Source organism: Clarias gariepinus, chromosome 19, assembly GCF_024256425.1.
Source record: "Clarias gariepinus isolate MV-2021 ecotype Netherlands chromosome 19, CGAR_prim_01v2, whole genome shotgun sequence".
Taxonomy (NCBI): domain Eukaryota; kingdom Metazoa; phylum Chordata; class Actinopteri; order Siluriformes; family Clariidae; genus Clarias; species Clarias gariepinus.
The window spans coordinates 15741292-15759300 of NC_071118.1; the positions used below are offsets into that span (position 1 = coordinate 15741292).

The following is an 18009-nucleotide window of genomic DNA, read 5'->3' on the forward strand; positions in this document are numbered from 1 at the left end:
CCAGAGGAAACCCACAAAGCAAAGGGAAAACATACACACTACACACACAGACCAGGTGAGAGTCAACAGTCCTAACCATTATCTAACCATCATCATCATCATCATCGTTATAAAAGAATGGATATAAAACTTGCTGGCAAGTTTTACTGGCTGTGTGTAGGACAGGATGTGTCTATTCTCTGTAAAAATGTGTGTGTGTGTGTGTGTGTGCTTCTATCGCCTCAGGTCCTGCACAGAGCTGTTGCTCAACACGGCTGCTTCCTTTTCCTAGGAACAGCTCCGTCATCTTCCAGTATGAACCTCCTCTCACTCAAACACTCCCATTTCTGCATCCTCTAGTAGAACACTAACTACATTCCTAATCAACTCTCCATTCTTTCACTCTCCAATTCTTCTGTTTTTAGTTTATTTCCGTTTTACTTTATTACTTTTAGTTGAAGGAATATACATATTTCCGACATCTTTAAAAGGAGGATCAACTTCGAGGTATGTTGCCACACACCCACACACACACACACTTTCAGATTCGGAGTGTTTAGTTGAATTAGTTTTAAAGTCTGTTTAAAATCCGTCTACTTATAATCAGAATGTTTAACGTCATGTTTCCGTATGCTGTATGTAACTCGAAACTTAAGATAATATATAGAATAACCTGTATAGTCGCTGGCTCAATCACGTGACTTTCGGACCATAAGGTGCGATAAAACGCCTCCTGCTGTTGTTGTGAGTTTTGTTACCATTTACCTGGAGAGGTGTGTGTTAACGGTTGTACAGATTACAAGAGTGTTCCCTCTTCTTCAGCTGAGTTCCTGAAATCTTTTTTAAGGTAAACTAAGCTGCCTGGCTAAAATAAAAAGGAAGAAAGAAAAAAAAAAGGCACCACCTGGATTAAGCTAAGCTAATAGTTAAGAGCCTCCCATTGAATAGTTACTGCAGTGATTAATATGTTTCAGCTGGCAACAAGTTAATTAACTCTAACTAGATGGGAGACAGTGAGAAGCATCTCATTTCTTAAATATGAAGATATATTCAGAAGACATAACCTGTGTTTATATGTTTCAGATGGGTCAAATTATTGTCCTGCAACAACTATGGTGATTGTTAAAATTACTAAAATTGAGTTCAGGACTGTTAAATGCAATATTTAAACCTACAAGGATAGTGGCAAACCATCATCTTCGAGGAGGAAATTAATAACATATGTATTTTTTTTCATGATTAAATAAAAAGAAAAAAAGAACAGTATTAGTGAAAATAGTGAAAGTAAGATCATTTCCAAATGCACAATGCAATGAAAACTTAAGGGACTGAGACTAAACAACTGTGTAGCCTAGAAAAAAAACTTATCAGTAAGGTTAATTGGAAAAAGGCTTTAGCCAGGACAGATAAATCTAGACTGAGTCACTAGGTAAAAAAAGAAATAGACGTTGGAAAAATGAAGTGGAGCATTGAAAAAATGTCATGTGCTCTAATGAGTTCAGATTTACCCTGTTCCAGAGTGATGCCTAGTGTCTACCATACAAGCCTCTGGGTTGCTTCTGTTGGCCAGATCTAGGTTTAGCATTGTTATGCGCCTAAAGAATTAGGTCAGCTGAGTACCCCAAATATGCTGAACGGCCAGGTTATACATCAATGGAGTTTTTCTTCCCTGATGGCATGGGTATAATTTAAGTTTACAATTACATAATTAATTGGGCTCAAATTGTAAAAAACGTGGTTCAGAAGGCATGAGAAATAATGTTCACCCCATTAAGAATTTTTGGGATGTGCTGGAGAGGCTTTACACAGCAGTCCGACTCTCTCATCAATTCAAGATCAGGGAGAGAAAATAATATGACTCTGAATGGAAATAAATGTTGTGACATTGCGAATGCATGCCATAATCAAAGCAAAATGTGGCTAAATATAAGTGTGTGTGACTTTTTTTATTTTTTGGCACGTCCACATTACCATATACAGTAACAGATCTTAAAGATCCCTTAAGTTTACCACTCCAGTGCCAAAGTATGGTGATTAGTATACGAATTGCTTTATAAAATTTTAAATATAAAGATGTGTAATTGAAAGCTGTTTAGAGTTGTAAGTCAATAAATGGGTGGAACGCTGGCATAGCACATCCAGGGTTTGAGTCCTGATTCCTGCTTTGGATCTTTGTGCTTGGATTTTGCATGTTCTCCATGTGCTTAGCCTTTTTCCTCTACATACTCCAGTTTTCCCCTAAGACATGCAGATTAAATTGACTCCAAATTCCCTGCAGTGTGTTAGTGAGTTTGTCCTTGTGCTTTTGTACCCTGCAATGGACTGGCACCCAGTCTAGGGTATATGTACTCGAGCCTTGGGTCCCGATTTTTCTGGGATAGGCTGCAGGCCTCCAGACACCATGTACAAGATAAACAATATAGCAGTATAAAGAATGAGTGTGTAATTTAAATAGGGGCACATTTTGAAAAAAAAACTCTCAGGGGTCACTTAGACTTAGACTAAGTGATTGAATATATAATAGGGGAGTTTACCACAGAATGATCCTGGGAGGCTGTGGTAAATTGTAAGGTCTTCCCGTGGCCACCGGTTCATTGATTTTGGTGTCATTATTTTATTTTACTCACAACCAGTGTTAAGATAATATGGGTTAAAAAAAATCTGTATATACAGTATATAATATAAATGATATAAATTTCTATTTTTCAGTTTCCTCAGACATTAAAACCCTTCCAATTGTGTCAAGAAAAGAAGCCTGCATTTAAGCAATAAGGTATAAAAAATATTTCCTCATGTTTTCCTTGTATTTCATGATTTTAAAATTGAAATCTAAACACTTAAAATAGACTATAAAATGCAATGCAAAAAATACACTATATTCAAATTTGATTTGCATTTGGTTACCTTTAGCTGTACTCAAAACAGACACTGAGCCAATGTTAGTTTGCTGCCTATGAGACTTCCACTAATCTTGTCTACCTCATCACATATTTTATTGAAATAGCAAGCCTGGTCAGTCACAGCAATAGGAGAATTAGCCAGCACATTGTTATTGTAATTTAAATATATTGCTTTAAAATAGAGTTCTTGTTTAAGATTGTTTGGATATACTGTACATTATAGTGGCACGGTGGCTTATGGTTAGCACTGTCACATGCACCTCCAGGTCCTGGGTTTAATTTCCGCGTCGGTTTAGTGTGCTGGAGTTGCATGTTCTCCCTGTGCTTGGTGGATTTCTTGGGTTCTCTGGTTTTCTCCCACCGTCCAACGACATGCAGATGAGGCAGTCCCAAATTGCCCGTAGAGTTGCCTGTGTGAATGTGCATTTGAATGTTCACCAGATAATCTACCACAGTCATACAAAATAGAAATAAATGGTCCCTGGCAACAGAGGTTCCTAGATGGATGGATGGAATATACAGTTTAACTGTAACTATTTGCAAACTTAACTTGGCTTGTCACAGGGTTCATATCTAACTACCACTACTATAGCAAAAACATTTTCTTTTTGACTAAAATTTTCATTTTCTAAATGTAAATAAAATATAAAAATTTTTAATTTCAAAATATTTTAAAAGGCTAGCTAAAACCACCAAATGTCATTGCATAATTTACACTCTGCTAATGAAAGTTCTGTTTACTTCCAGCTGTATACAAATATAAATCAACTAACGTTACACTGTCACGCTTCCTTTTTTAATACAATAACATCATTAGATTTCTGTGCATCACCTGATGATCAGTACTGTTTATCAGTTGATAGCTTTTACAAGCCTATTCATCTATGTTATGTATAATGCTGCATATATGTATGGAAATGCTGTTTAGGCTTAAAAAATTTTTGGTCGTGTGGAAGCTCCACACTTACCATAATAACAACAAATAAATTATGTAAGATAGCATTCAGCATTTTGTATGGTTTGCATGAGTAATTTGCATGTGTCAGTTAATGTGAACAGTAAAAGTTATTTGCTGGCACAAAATCTAAGCTATAACAGGAAGTTAAAACTTTCCCGACAACAGGGCATTGTGGCCTTTTCCTATACTCCTTCCCACTAAAACCCCTTATTATGTTTCTCCAGCACACCCTAACTCTTGAGCTAAACAGACCAGCGTGAGTCATTGAGTGTACTGTCCTGTCATGGGCCATGTACATGTGTGGTTTCTGTGTGGTGTTCTATCAGTGCTGACTGAGCGAGGAAAACAGGATGGTAGGTCTGCACCACAGAGATGGAAAAAACCCACATCAATCACACACGAATGATACAAAAGGACATATTATTCTAAGCTGCAAATCATTCAATAACCATTATCTAGGCCTTCTTCTCTGTCTAAACTATGTTACTTAGTAAAATTCGAAATAAAATTGTTAAAAACAAAAACTGCTATAATCACACAATTACACAAGGGGTGTTCACTTTCGATTGTACTGAATTATGTCACCTGTACTGAATTATGTCACCTCCCATGTACAGCCAATCCCATTTGCATGGAAGGCTGGGGAAATATCATGATTTAACATCTAAATTATACTCATACTTTTAAATTTTCTAAAAATCTATTATATAATATGTACAAGGGGCATTCAAGTCAAACTTAGAATTAAGATTGTGCAGAATAACAGAATACATTGTCTGTATAAGACCGTGCTATCCCACTGTTTCACTTGTGCTTGATTTGTCAGTATGCCAGAGCCATGATTAGATTGCCTGCTACGACAAGCTGGTGACAAGTTATCTGTCGGTTTTCAAGGATCAGGCTTTCCGCTCTTTGAATGTTCACAGCAATGACTGTGAGGTAGTGGACTTCAAGCCTCTTCGGTTAATTAGTTTTAAACCTTCATTTATGAGAAATTTCAGAACAAGCCCCAGTTTGATTTGAACGCCCCCTATACAGTAACCTTTAGCTTGTCCAATAACAAGCCTTTACAAAGTCACTGTACTGTTAGTTATTAGACTGCAGTCATGTCCTATAGATAGATATCTCTCTATTTCTAGTTTCTTGTCTGTTATAAATCTGCAATGTGTATTTCTCTCTATCGATTGTTATTTAGAACTCAAAAAAATTAACCAAACTAAAAAAAATTCAATAACAATGAAGAATATATAGCGAATTACAGTGTGGTTATAATAGTAGTGTTATATAGTGTGATATATACTGGTTCAAGTTCAAGTATATATAATATATACTGGTTATAGCTATGGTGTGAGTAAGTGGTTTTGAGTTCAAATCAAAGAAAAATCAAATAATTTTTTTTAAAATAAATTTAATGAAATTTAAGGAAATTAATAAAAGTTTCAGTAATTTTTACCCATATGTGTATGTTGATAAATTGGTAAATCACTACTACATGAAAACAGTAGAATTCACAAAGTATTCATTGACTTGGTACAGTATAATTTGTTTATAAAATCAGACTCACTTATCCTTTGTTTTTAAAGCGTTTTATAATAACTTAAATGTATAAGACTTTTCCAAAACACTCCTATGAAATTTGGTGGTAACCATAAAAAAAATAAAAATAAATACACACACACACACACACACACACACACACACACACACACACACACACACGTGTTGCAACAGTCAGACGTGTTTTCCTGCACAAGAGGAAGCACTGGTCAGAAACATCTCTCCGATAGACTTGGGGGCAGGAAGTCTCTCAAGGAAGGTGAAAAAAACACATTGCTGACAGAAATAAACTCAATCTTGTCTAAATAGGGCCTTTTTGTAGTGTTTTATGTAGAGATTTATGTACAGGTAGTGGTGAATTTTTAGATAGTTGGTTGTACTTATTTTTCTTTAAACCAGAATGATTTTTGCAAGTTTCTTTTGTCAATGTGGTAATATTTTTTAAATCTGTCAACAGCACAGCCACTTACTGCCCCTGAGCAACTAACCGTTTACAGGGATGTTGATGTGGATGATCTTGGTGTTAACATACTAAATGTTGAGTGGAAGCATGGCTTCACCAACAGCATCAGACCAGACAAAGTCACCTACGACATTAGGATTTTCTATACTCAGCAAATGAAACTGGTCCATAAGGTAAGTGATAATAATAATAATAATAATAATAATAATAATAATAATAATAAATATAAATAATAATAATAAATATAAATAATAATAATAAATATAATAATAACTAGAGAGGTACATTTCATTGCATGCTTGCCATGGCAAACTCCTGTCAGTGGGGGAGGGGCGTGGGGGATGGCAAATTTCTGCTGAAAATTGAGCAGTTTTGAGCGGCAAACAGGAATTCAGCTCTCAAACAAACGCTTCCCAACGGAATACCGTAGTTCCGATCAGAAAATTTCTTTCTTTCTTTGGGGACCTCTCTTGCCCCGGGGATAAATGTCATACCCTTGCGGGGTATCTTCTGACACAGGTTGCAAACCTCTTAAAATGTGGTAAATTTTACGTTTCTATAAGATTCCCTCTCTGCGCTACAATCCGTCAAAGTTGGTCTCAATGTTAAGTCTATGGGATTTTTTGGCCGGTTAATTGCCCCAACCGCCCACCCCATAAAAAAAAGTCATAGCACCCCATTCCTGTATTAGCCACACGATTTGACACCTCATTCATGGGTCTACGACAAACGGTGCGGGACTAGTTACGCGCCAAACTTTCATACGGAAGAAGAAACGGAAGAATAATAAAAAGAAAAAATAATAATAAGCCTGTGAGATAACAGTAGTAGTGCGTCGCTTCGCTCACACCACTAATAATAATAATAATAATAATAATAAAATAATAATAATAATAATAATAATGGCCAATTCAAGGCTTTTCTCACATGCTAAGTCACGCCAGTTTTGAAAGCCAATTTTCATTCCAGTGTGAAAATATGAACTTACAGAAATCCAGAGTAAGTGATGATTGGTGTGTTGGGCAGGACAAGTCTAGAGTGAGGGGTGTCTGATTACACCAACCATTCATGTTACATGATCCTTGATAAAATAAAAACTGAACATTTAAAATTGCAATCTTGTTAAAATGAATGCTCATTTAACACACCATGTTAGATTTTATGGCCTTTGCTCAGAGTAACATGGTTGGGCACTGTTTTATTTCAAAATCATGTAATTTATATTACATTATATTTCATTTCCTGCCCCTAATAGGAGACAATAGAGTTGAATGCAAATCAAATGGGCGATTATAAGTGGAGCTGGAAATCACAAATACCACTGCAGTGTACATCACATTCTGTCCAGCTGCGCTACAGAGACCATGACCAAACTAGTGCCTGGACACCTCTGAAAACATTAAATGGTATGTATTCATTTTTAATTCTTGATAAAGAATTTAAAGACCTGGACAAACCTGAATGGGATCAGTTTTATTTATAAAAATACACAGTGAGCTGTTTAAGGACAAAGGGATGTGTTGCTTTTAAATAAGTCAGCTCTTTGCATCTATTTTAAACTTTTTTATGTGATTGGTAAGAGTTGACACTGAAAGGTAAGCCATTTCTTTACTCATCTCCTGTACAGTACAGTATGTGCATGAGGCTGTATGGGAGGGAAAATATTCCTGCTGCTTGGTGAAGATATACAGTATACAGGAGAGCTGGGTTGTGATTCTTTTGTGTGGCAATTCATGTATTGCCACACTAACTTAAAAATCATTTTGTCAGACATTACTATTGTATACTGAAGTATAATTACAAGCATTTCATAAGTGTCAAAAGCTTTTATTAACAACAACACTAAGATTATGCAAAGAGTTAGTATTTGCAGTGTTGACCTTTTTTTTCAAGACCTCTGCAATTCACCCTGGTATGTCAATCAACTTCTGGCCCACATCCTGACTTATGGCATCCCATTCGTGCATAATCAATGCTTGGAGGTTGTCAGAATTTGTAGGGTTTTTGTAGGGTTGTGCCTTTTTAACAAAAAGTCAATCAGTTTGAAATCCTTATTGCACCTTGAAATTTTCTCTCTTTCTCTCTGTCTCTATCTATCCATATTTTCATAAATATGATATAGATATATTGATATACAGTAGATTTATACTATTCTTTTTTCACACTACAGGAAGCGACACACCTGACATACAAGAAGCTAAATTGTATCCACAAAACCGTGAAGCCCTTGTAAGTGAGGGCATCAGGTTCTGCTGCATCTTAAAGCCAGAACATAATGGAGAGCTTAATTGCTCTGTACCTTTCCCGATTCGGATCAGCAATCAGACCTATGTCACAGAGCCTATACGACATTCTACCCCATCTCCCCACTATGGCTTGGATGTAGTGTGCAACAACAACATAGGCTCTACTTACTACACTGGCTGTAAGTATAAACCACTAAATTCCCATAATTTCCTAGTCTTAATGAATGTTTTCTTTAAGTAACCTTTTTAAATATAATTAATTGACACAAAATTGACATACACTCTACATATGTACAGGGCAGCCCAAAATTTGAATCCATATGCAAAAATGTATTTAAGGGTATAAACAGCAAATTATTAAATCAGTAGCATTTGACTCCCTGGCAATTGTGTATAGCCTGAATACAAGAATGAACTATAGATATACTGTATATACAGTTAAACCTTGGAATGCGAGCATAATTATGAATGAAATAATGAATGAAAAAAAAAAATTGGTTATACTGAACTTTCAGTAGCCTAACACATGATGTCATGCACTATATAAATAATATTTAATAGGATTGAATATATATACAGCTATTGTTTTTGTTTGTTTGTTTATTTGTTTGTTTGTTGGCTTACTTGTGCAACAATAGGGCAACAGTAAGGTTACACAGTAAAATTCTCAGTATTGATTTAAAACATTCACAATTCATTTGTGTCCAGCTGGCTCTGTATGGTGTTAATTCAGCGATGGTGATTTTGCTATGTAGTGGACTACTTGTAATTAGCAAGAAACTTTATAATACTTTCTCTTCTGGCAATTACAGTGTCCCAAATGTGGTTAAAAGCTAAAATGCAATAATGCGGGGGAAAAAAGTAGCCTTAAAGCTCTTTTATTTGTGTGACAGCTTATGTGATTAATATAATTAATAAATGAATAATGAATATTAGTAATTATCTAATTAATAAAATTTTATTTACCACATTTATTATTTAGTAAGTTGATTAGTTATTAAATTGGTCATGAAATCCTGACATTATTGCAGATCCTCCTGATGTCCACAACATTACATGTGAGACTAGAGATCTCCATACCGTGGAGTGTCATTGGAATGAAAAGTATATATTCAGGAAAACAAACTACACAGTCAATGGAAGGTAAGAAGCTAACAATGCTGCAAAGATGTGCTGTGGCAAAACCTAACAACTATCTAATGAAGTCCAAAACTTACCACTTGCGACATAAAGCCTTTTTAACACCAGTTATTGTCGTAATAATAATAACAAAACACTTATTGATGAAGACAAGGATCTCATTTAACATTAATCAACAAACATTAACATTAGATTTGAACATTGAAGGTGTATCAATCGCCATCTGCTGCCATTAAATACAAAACACTTGAGTCTAAACTCTATCAATCTTATTCACATTAAGAAAGAAAATAATAGTTCTGGTCTGTCTTCTGTACTATTGTGTATTTCTACATTAATTTTATACTGTGTGCTTAGTCTACATTTATTTTCTCCTTTAAATGGATTTTCACAGTGCTTTCTTGTATCTCAATTAGGAATTGTACCTCTGCAAAGTTTTGTGTTCTGACCATGACAGTAGGGGTGACGAATTGGACACTAACTGCTAAAAATCTGCTTGGTCAAAAAACAATCTTTGACACAGCTGATCCAAAACACAGGGGTAAAGTACAGCAGAGCAAGTTTATGCTCTGATATTCATGATAAATCTGATATTTAAGATTGATCACCTTTGCTGTGATTTGGAAACTAACTTGCTCCAACTTTTATGTAGTGCACCTGAAAGCACCAGAACTCGAACCCCCTGCTTCGCTTACTGCAAGAAATGCCACTCTTTCCTGGAAATGGTATACATTACTGAAGGACACATCATTTTCAATGATATGCCAAGTAGAGGTCAATGGACACATAATCAATGTGAGTGTTTTCATTCTAATTAAAGAAATAATTTCACAAGGCAATAAGTGTTATACTGTAGCTGCGAAGGATGGGCCAACAGCATATTAAATCCTATGGATTAAAAATTGGATGTTACTCAAGTTCATATGCATGTGAAGGCAGATGAGCGAATATACACTGTGTATATATTAGTGCTGTCAATCGATTAAAAAAAATTAACTAATTAATCGCACATTTCTTTTGCAATTAATCGCGATTAATCACAATTTAAAGACTGAAACTTTTTGTATATGTAAATGTAAATAATTAATGTAAACTCAAGACAATTTCAAGACAATAAAACTATTTAAATTCAAATATGATTGTTTATTGGAATTTTTGTTTAACTTGTAACACAGATTTTCTCATGTAAACAACATACCTGCAATAAACCATCAATATCCTCCAAATTAACTGTTGGCTTGAAAGCCATATTTATTACAGAAATAAAAACACAGGTATGTGCCATTTGTGTCATTTGAATTTCAAAACAATCAATGCAATTTACATTGACGAGGCCCTGTAGAGATTGTTTCGGTGGGGTGTTTTGCTTTTAAGTGATGTCAAAGACGAATTACTTCTGTGGTATTTAAATTCGGCTTTGCAAAATGTACAGATTACTTTTGTTTTATCCACAGAACCATCCGGCAGAGTTTTATACTGAAACTTTCCATCTAAAAGTCCTTCCTGGGTCTAATCCATACTTCTTTGCATGTTGAATACACGTCGGCCACAACAGGAAATAAAAAAAAACTGCAACCGAGTTAATTGCGTTAAATTTTTTTAATGCATTAAATATTTCAAATTAATCGCATGCGTTAACGCACTAATTTTGACAGCACTAGTATATATATATATATATATATATATATATATACACATTTATTTATTTATTTATTTAATTTTTGGTAATTTCTGTTGTGTAAGAAGAATAAAACCCTTGTGGGTTCAATCTTACAGGACAATAGTCAACATCCGGGTGGTAACAGTAACTGCACATCATCATAATATAGCATTATTGTTTATTTTCGTACTTTCCTACTCACCTGTATTTAAAATATTTTTTCTTTAGGGAGCATTTAAAGTGAGAAATCTGAGCTCGGTGGTCCTGGCCGATCTGCAGCCATTTACTCAGTACGTTGCCCGTGTGCGGTGTGGCTCTCATGAGCATTTTTATAAATGGGGGGACTGGAGTAACAACATCACCTTCATCACCAAAGAAGACAGTAAGAACTAAACATATTCAACTTTTTTTTTTTTTAAAGTTGCCTAGGAATCCTCCTAATAATAAGAATATATATAGGAAAAGACATAATATTTAATGTACCTTTTACTGTATAGAAAGTCTGCTTAGTGTGTTGGATTTAAGGGTATATCTTCAAGAAAACAAACTACACAGTCAATGGAAGGTAGGAAGCTAACAATGCTGCAAAGATGTGCTGTGGCAAGACCTAACAACTATCTAATTAAGTCCAAAATTTACCACTTGCAACATAAAGTCTTTTTAACATCAGTTATTGTTGTAATAATAATAACAAAACACTTATTGTTGAAGACAAGGATCTCGTTTAACATTAATCAACACACTGTTAGATTTGAACATTGAAGGTGTATCAATCGCCATCTGCTGCCATTAAATACAAAACACTTGAGTCTAAACTCTATCAATCTTATTCACATTAAAAAAGAAAATAATAGTTCTGGTCTGTCTTTTGTACTATTGTGTATTTCTACATTATTTTATACTGTGTGCTTAGTCTACATTTATTTTCTCCACCTTGTTCTGTATTTTTATATTATAATAACAGTACTAGCAAATTGCTAAGGTACATATTGCTTAGAGTTGTCCTGTCAACCATCACTTACTCAGGATTTCTGAAGGTTTCTATTTTTAAAATTCTATTTGAATATAACTGGCTTATGGGGAAAAAACTTTGAAATGGCTATTATTGTCATCATTATTATTATTTTTATAAAAACACAACATGACGTATTTTAGGGTGTATCGTTTTTCGTAATGTGTGTAGTTTTAATGATGGGAATTTGTAGTTATTTTTGCATTTTTTTATTGTCATTTGGTGTAATTGCCATGTTAAGAATTTTTTTTAATCAGTTTTGATTCTCATACTTTTTTTTTTTTTAGTTCCAGAAGCTGTTGATGTGTGGATGCAGGTTTTTAATGAACAGACTTATGTTGTTTGGAACGTACGTGCACTTAAGGTTACTTGTTTTAACATAACTAAATACACTGACATTAACAATGTAATATTAAAATTTTTTATTTTTGTTTTCTAACTGTTCCATAGAGTCTTAGTGCAGCACAAAGTCATGGGATTATAGGCTATGAGCTGGTTATTGGAAACTCTACAGAAAGAAACAAGGAGCGCATCAACAAATCACAAGAAGAGCTCTGTCACAATCTGCAATCAGGCATCGCAAAAACTCAAGTCATTAATATATCTGCTAGAAACTCTGCTTGGGTCTCTCCTCCCTCCAGCATCACCATTCCTATTATGTCAGGTGAAAAGAGTAGCTGTACAAGTATTTGGGGGCAATGGTGCAATGTTTTCTATAACAGAGGTGTGATTTTATTACCCTCATCCTTTTTAATTCACAGGTCGTGATGTTGACACCAGTGATATTAAAGGAAATAATGGATCGTTTGATATGGTGTGGAAACCGAGCCCTAAGTCCACTTGTGGCTATGTGCTGGACTGGTATCCAACTTACCAAGCATCACAGTGTGCTATAAAATGGATAAAGGTTTCCTCTGTTGTGTCCAGTAAAACAATTTACTCAGGTCAGTAACCGAACACCCAGGTGTACAGCAGCTCATGTACAGATTTTTACATGCCAAAGCAACTTTAGAATATTACACAGCTTACAGAGAGTCCCACATTATACGAAAACTGAATCTTTACTTTTCCAGATTAATCTGCATGATTTTAAGCATCATATGTTAACCATATATTTTATATATAAACACACAATATTAACTGTAAAACGTTGTCATGCTGAAGTTACATTTATAAAGTTTTAATCATGTCTTTCTTTATGTTTACGCCTTGTTATGGATGCAGATTTTATAGACGGCGTAAAGTACACTCTCTCAGTTTATGCGTGCACTTCTGGAGCACCGTACCTGCTGCAGAGGAGAGAGGGCTATATGGTTGAGCTGCGTAAGTAACCAGTATTTCTTTGCTTTTAAACTTCAATTAAACTATTCTCCATAGAAAGAGGTGTGGACTGTGGGTCAGTTTCAGGGATTAACGTGTGACCTCTGTGTTAGTGTCAGAGAAGGGGGTGTGCCTCTGTTAATATAAGAAACGAAGGTATGCGCTTTGCGTTAATAACAGTGAAGGAGGTTTGGGCTTTGGTTTTATATCAGAGAAGAAAGTGTGACCTCTGTTAATCTCAGAAAAGGAGGTGTGATTTCTTTTAATATCAGAGAAGAAAGTGTGATCTCTGTGACCATCAAAACTTTCAGCCCCAGTATAACAGGAGGAACAACCCACTTCTCCAAGCTATAAATAATAATCGTTAATACCTTGCTGCAAAAAATTCAACCCTTTCTTTATCCACATGGATAGGGTGTGCACATTGTGTCTTAATAGAGATATATTGAGCTTTGTTTATTTTTGTTTATCACTTAGTGATACATTAAATTGTTTTTCATGAGTAAATACAAACACAGACATGTTGCTTCTATTCTGTACTTGTACGCTTTGTCAATATTCTCAGGGGCTCAGGGGTAGCTCAGTGATTAAGGCATTGCACTATGATTCGGAAGGTCCCAGGTTCAACCCCCACGGCTATCAAGTTACCTTTGTTGGGCCCTTGAGCCAGGCCCTTAACCTCCAACTGTTGAGATGTATGACGACATAAAAATGTAAGTCGTTCTAGATAAGGGCGTCTACTAAATGTAAATGTGATGGCTAAAACGCGCCATACCTTGAACTTTAGGGGTAGCTCAGTGGTTAAGGCATTGGACTACAGTTCAGAAGATCCCAGGTTTAAACCCCACAACCACCAAGTTGCCACTGTTGGGCCCTTGAGCAAGGCCCTTTTTTTTATGTCAGTCGCTCTGGATAAGAGCGTCCGCCAAATGTAAATATTCTTTTTTCATGTAATTTATTATTTTTTGTTCAGCCCCATTAGGAACAGTTCAGAACCTAAAAGCAAAGCAGGAGGGCTTAAATATTTACCTCTCCTGGTCAAATGTGCCTGAACAGGAGCAGAGGGGCTTTATAGAAGGTTATAAGATTTTTTATCAAAGTGCTGGCGGAGACAAAGGGAATGTCACACTGGGTAAGTGAGAGCATCTACTTTTAAGGTAAAGAACAGCTGTTGTAAAGAGACATTTGTATATAAATAAAATACTATTTGCATTTCTTTTTTTTCCAAAGGTTTAAGTCGAACAGTACAAAATAATGTGTAAAATTGTATCCTATTTATTCAGACCCCAATACCATAGAGCACAAGTTCAATCTTTCTGTGGACCAATACACATTCAAAGTGAAGGCCTTCACATCTGCGGGAGACGGCCCTGAAACTGATCTCACTCTGCAAATAAATCCTGAAGGTACAAAAGGTACTCTCTATCCACCAGTCTTAGTCCTGGTAGTTTTATGGTTTGCACACCCCTTAATCACCAGATCAAGAAGTATCTGCCAAATATATTGTAATAGGAAAAAAGTGATTTATTCCAGTAGCCACAAATTAGAAAACATGTTTGGGCTTATGGGGCGGCACGGTGGTGTAGTGGTTGCACTGTCGCCTTGCACACTGAGGGTCCGGGTTCCTGTGGGTACTCCGGTTTCCTCCCGCAGTCCAAAGACATGCAGGTTAGGCTAATTGGCCGTAGTGTGTGAATGAGTGTGTGTGTGTGTGTGTGTGTGTGTATGTGTTTGTGCCCTGCGATGGATTGGCACCCTGTTCAGGGTGTACCCTGCCTCGTGCCCTTCCGCGACCCTGAATACAGGATAAAGTGGTGTAGAAGATGAGTGAGTGAGTGAGTGGGTGGGTGGGTGAGTTTGGGTTTATTTATCGGTGTTTGAGCTAATTGTCTAACACTAGATTTAGCACTTTCATGCTGGACAATTTTCTTCAACTTTAAGAACATTTAGTCTTATCACTTGTAGGTGTACTGACCCCTAGTGTCTGTCTTTTTTCAGCATTCAAAACTGTTTTATTGTTAAAAAAATTAACTAACTGTTAATTGTGCATCTGACACAGATTTAGAAAGGATAACCTGGCTTCTTAACAGAAACAGCTTAAAGCTACAGCTTTATCTTTTACCAAAAAATGTCATGCCTAAGGTAAAAAAAAAAAAAAAAAAGTATAGCACTGTGCAAAAATCATTTAAAGGCACATGCCAATAAATGCTGGAGAGCAAAGAAAAATATCATAATATGTAAACAGTAATTATTGAATTAATGAACCAAAGTCGATATGTGGTGTAATAATGCTTTGTGGATGCTTAAGTATTTGGTTTAATTAAGTAAATTAGCTACAAAATGTATGTACTAAAAACATAGGGTGTCTAAGACTTCCACACAGTACATCTTATAATTACATTTATTCCACAATTAATTGCAGTAATGGAGTAGTGATTAATGTAGAGTAAGGGGTAAAGAGATCTAGATGTAGGAATGTCATATCTTAAAGTTCAGTTTGACATCTACTGTATTTAAGTTAATTATAGCCAACCCATTAATTAAACAATCACAACAACAATAACTATAATAATAATGCTGAATGCTGTGTGGAAAAATAACCTTTCTTGTATTCTGCAGTTGGCCTGGTGATTGTTGTTTGTCTGGCTGTAATGATGTCTGTCTTTTGCATCTTTACACTCCTTGCCTACAGAAATTGGAAATGGTATGGCACTTTTAGACCTTATGTTATGCTATAAGAAAACATAAGAGAGTGTATAATGTACAGAGTGACAAAGTATATTTTTTACTGTTCTTGAATAAATCCATCAGGTTGAAATCAGCGCTGTGGCCTGAGGTTCCCAAGCCGAGGCTTTCAGACGAGTTTCTTAAAAAGGTAAGTCCTGTGTGCTGGTCTGTGTGCTGGTAAACAGCCCAAAGAGTGTGTCAAGAATGTTACAAACTGGTTTGCACTCATGCAATCCTGCATATGCCAAAAAAAATCTGTTCAAAAGACATTTTTTGAGTGTATGGAACATTTATTGCTGAGAATGTAGCTTTATGCAAACTCTTATTAACAAGAACAGCACTTCTGAAGTTTTTAAGACATTAAGCTAAAGTCTCAGACCTGAGAAGGTCAATGACAGTTCAAGATCAATCAACACAGTACTTAATCTGATTTATAATTATTTTTGTACTGAATAATTCTAATTCATTGTCAATTAGTGTTAAGGTGAGTATTGTCTGTATATATAAATGAGAGTTTTACTTATTGAGATATAATTTTATCATACACTGTGGGCACGCTGTTTGGACAATGCTTAGCTAGTAGCCTTATTAGCCTCATAGCTAGAACTACACGTAAAGAGGCACATTTCAGTCTCCAAACATAGCTGGACTAATTAATTATTTTCCTAGTAAGGTGAATGTTTGGCCGAACTATTGCTTTACGATACCACAGGATGTGATTGCTAACTGGTATGCAGAACCTCCTTTTAATAAAAGTCTTCTATATTAGCTGTTGGTTTAATATTTAAAGGTTATTTTTTATGTAAAACACAAATAAGTTTGTCATACTTATATAATTGGTCTCAGATCAGGATCACTTTTTGGTATTTTATCCAATTTATTTTTGCATTCATTTATATAAGAATTAAAATAGCAGATAACACAGAAACACAAGAATATAAACACACAAACAAATAAACAGACTGGCACTGTTCACTCTTTGGTACTGAATTATAAAAATGATTTTGACCCATAATCTATACTTTTATTTTTAGGATGTTTATCAGTGGCAAGTGTTGGATCAGCTGTTGTATGAAGAAAGTAAAGTGCTGAAAGTAAAGAGCTCAGAACGCTGTCCTGTGTTAATTGTACCAGAGCTACAGAAAGAACGTTATGAAACCTTGGCTCTCACCAGTCCTCACTTCAAAGGCTCATCATGGTCTGAAGATTATCAAATACTAAAAAGTAACCCACAAACTTGCCCTCTCATCGATGTTGACTTTGCTTACCAGGAGCTTCCTGGGATTCAAAACCCAACATACAACCTACCTCTGACGAATGCAGTTAGTAACAAAAACCAAGAATCAGATTACAGGCCTCAGACAGAGAATTGCAGTATCCAACAACGCCCCAGTAATGCTTACCAGTGGTACCACACTCCATCAAACATGCCTAAATTGCATTTTAAAGACAAGTTCATCATCTAATTTTACCTGCTGATGTCAACTGCACCATATTAAACATGTATCTGCTCCATCACTACGATGTTACTGCACTTCAGCAATAGCACAATTTTCAGAAAAAAAGGAAAAAAACAAGTTTATTTTAGAGTGATTTGTATCTCTTTTTGAGTATTAAAAACTGCTGCCCTCTGCACTTTTAATGTGAACACTGTTGCAATGTGCATTATTAGATTATGACTGTATATTTTGCAGTAATTATCTTGACACAATTTTATTTCCGATAAAATGTCTGAATATTGTCTTAATACTATCTGTTTACTGACTTAGGGATTTTATGCACTATGTACTTTTTAATGTAATTTGTACCAATGTGATTTTGAGTTCTATTATTGGTCAGAAGATGTTTATTAACTTTTTATAACTCCAGCTCTGTTAGTAGTGCAGCTATATATTTTGACTGTGTTTATTATTAAACTTCATATGTTTTATTATAAAGTATATATGTTATTTAACAAAGGATATACAGTAAAGTCACAGAGGTGGTGACATTTCCTGTAAGAACACATTTATTTAACAATTATGGTAGGAGTCTCCAGTGTCCAAAC

At 35.3% G+C, this 18009-nt stretch overlaps 1 protein-coding gene across 2 annotated transcripts; it reads left to right on the forward strand.

Moving 5' to 3' along the window:
- Positions 1 to 263: 263 nt before the first annotated feature.
- lifrb (LIF receptor subunit alpha b) lies at positions 264 to 17887 on the forward strand. Of its 2 annotated transcripts, none has more exons than XM_053478599.1 (19): positions 264 to 486; positions 2689 to 2752; positions 4062 to 4190; positions 5852 to 6030; positions 7113 to 7263; positions 8028 to 8282; positions 9135 to 9246; positions 9660 to 9784; positions 9896 to 10038; positions 11132 to 11285; positions 12203 to 12264; positions 12366 to 12579; positions 12677 to 12859; positions 13140 to 13238; positions 14209 to 14367; positions 14519 to 14650; positions 15855 to 15939; positions 16047 to 16110; positions 16997 to 17887. In XM_053478599.1, exons 3-19 carry the CDS (start codon positions 4121 to 4123, stop codon positions 17426 to 17428), a joined length of 2619 nt encoding a protein of 872 aa, XP_053334574.1. In that variant the 5' UTR covers positions 264 to 486; positions 2689 to 2752; positions 4062 to 4120; the 3' UTR covers positions 17429 to 17887. The 2 variants fall into 2 exon arrangements, with proteins under 2 accessions (XP_053334574.1, XP_053334575.1); XM_053478600.1 differs by having other exon boundaries at positions 267 to 486; positions 14519 to 14641.
- Positions 17888 to 18009: the final 122 nt, after the last annotated feature.

Coding starts and splice junctions, on each gene's coding strand:
- lifrb (XM_053478599.1), top strand. CDS start 4,121: ATGGGCCATGTACATGTGTGGTTTCTGTGTGGTGTTCTATCAGTGCTG. Junction 7,264..8,027: donor ACCTCTGAAAACATTAAATG/GTATGTATTCAT, acceptor TTCACACTACAG/GAAGCGACACACCTGACATA. Junction 12,860..13,139: donor CAGTAAAACAATTTACTCAG/GTCAGTAACCGA, acceptor TTATGGATGCAG/ATTTTATAGACGGCGTAAAG.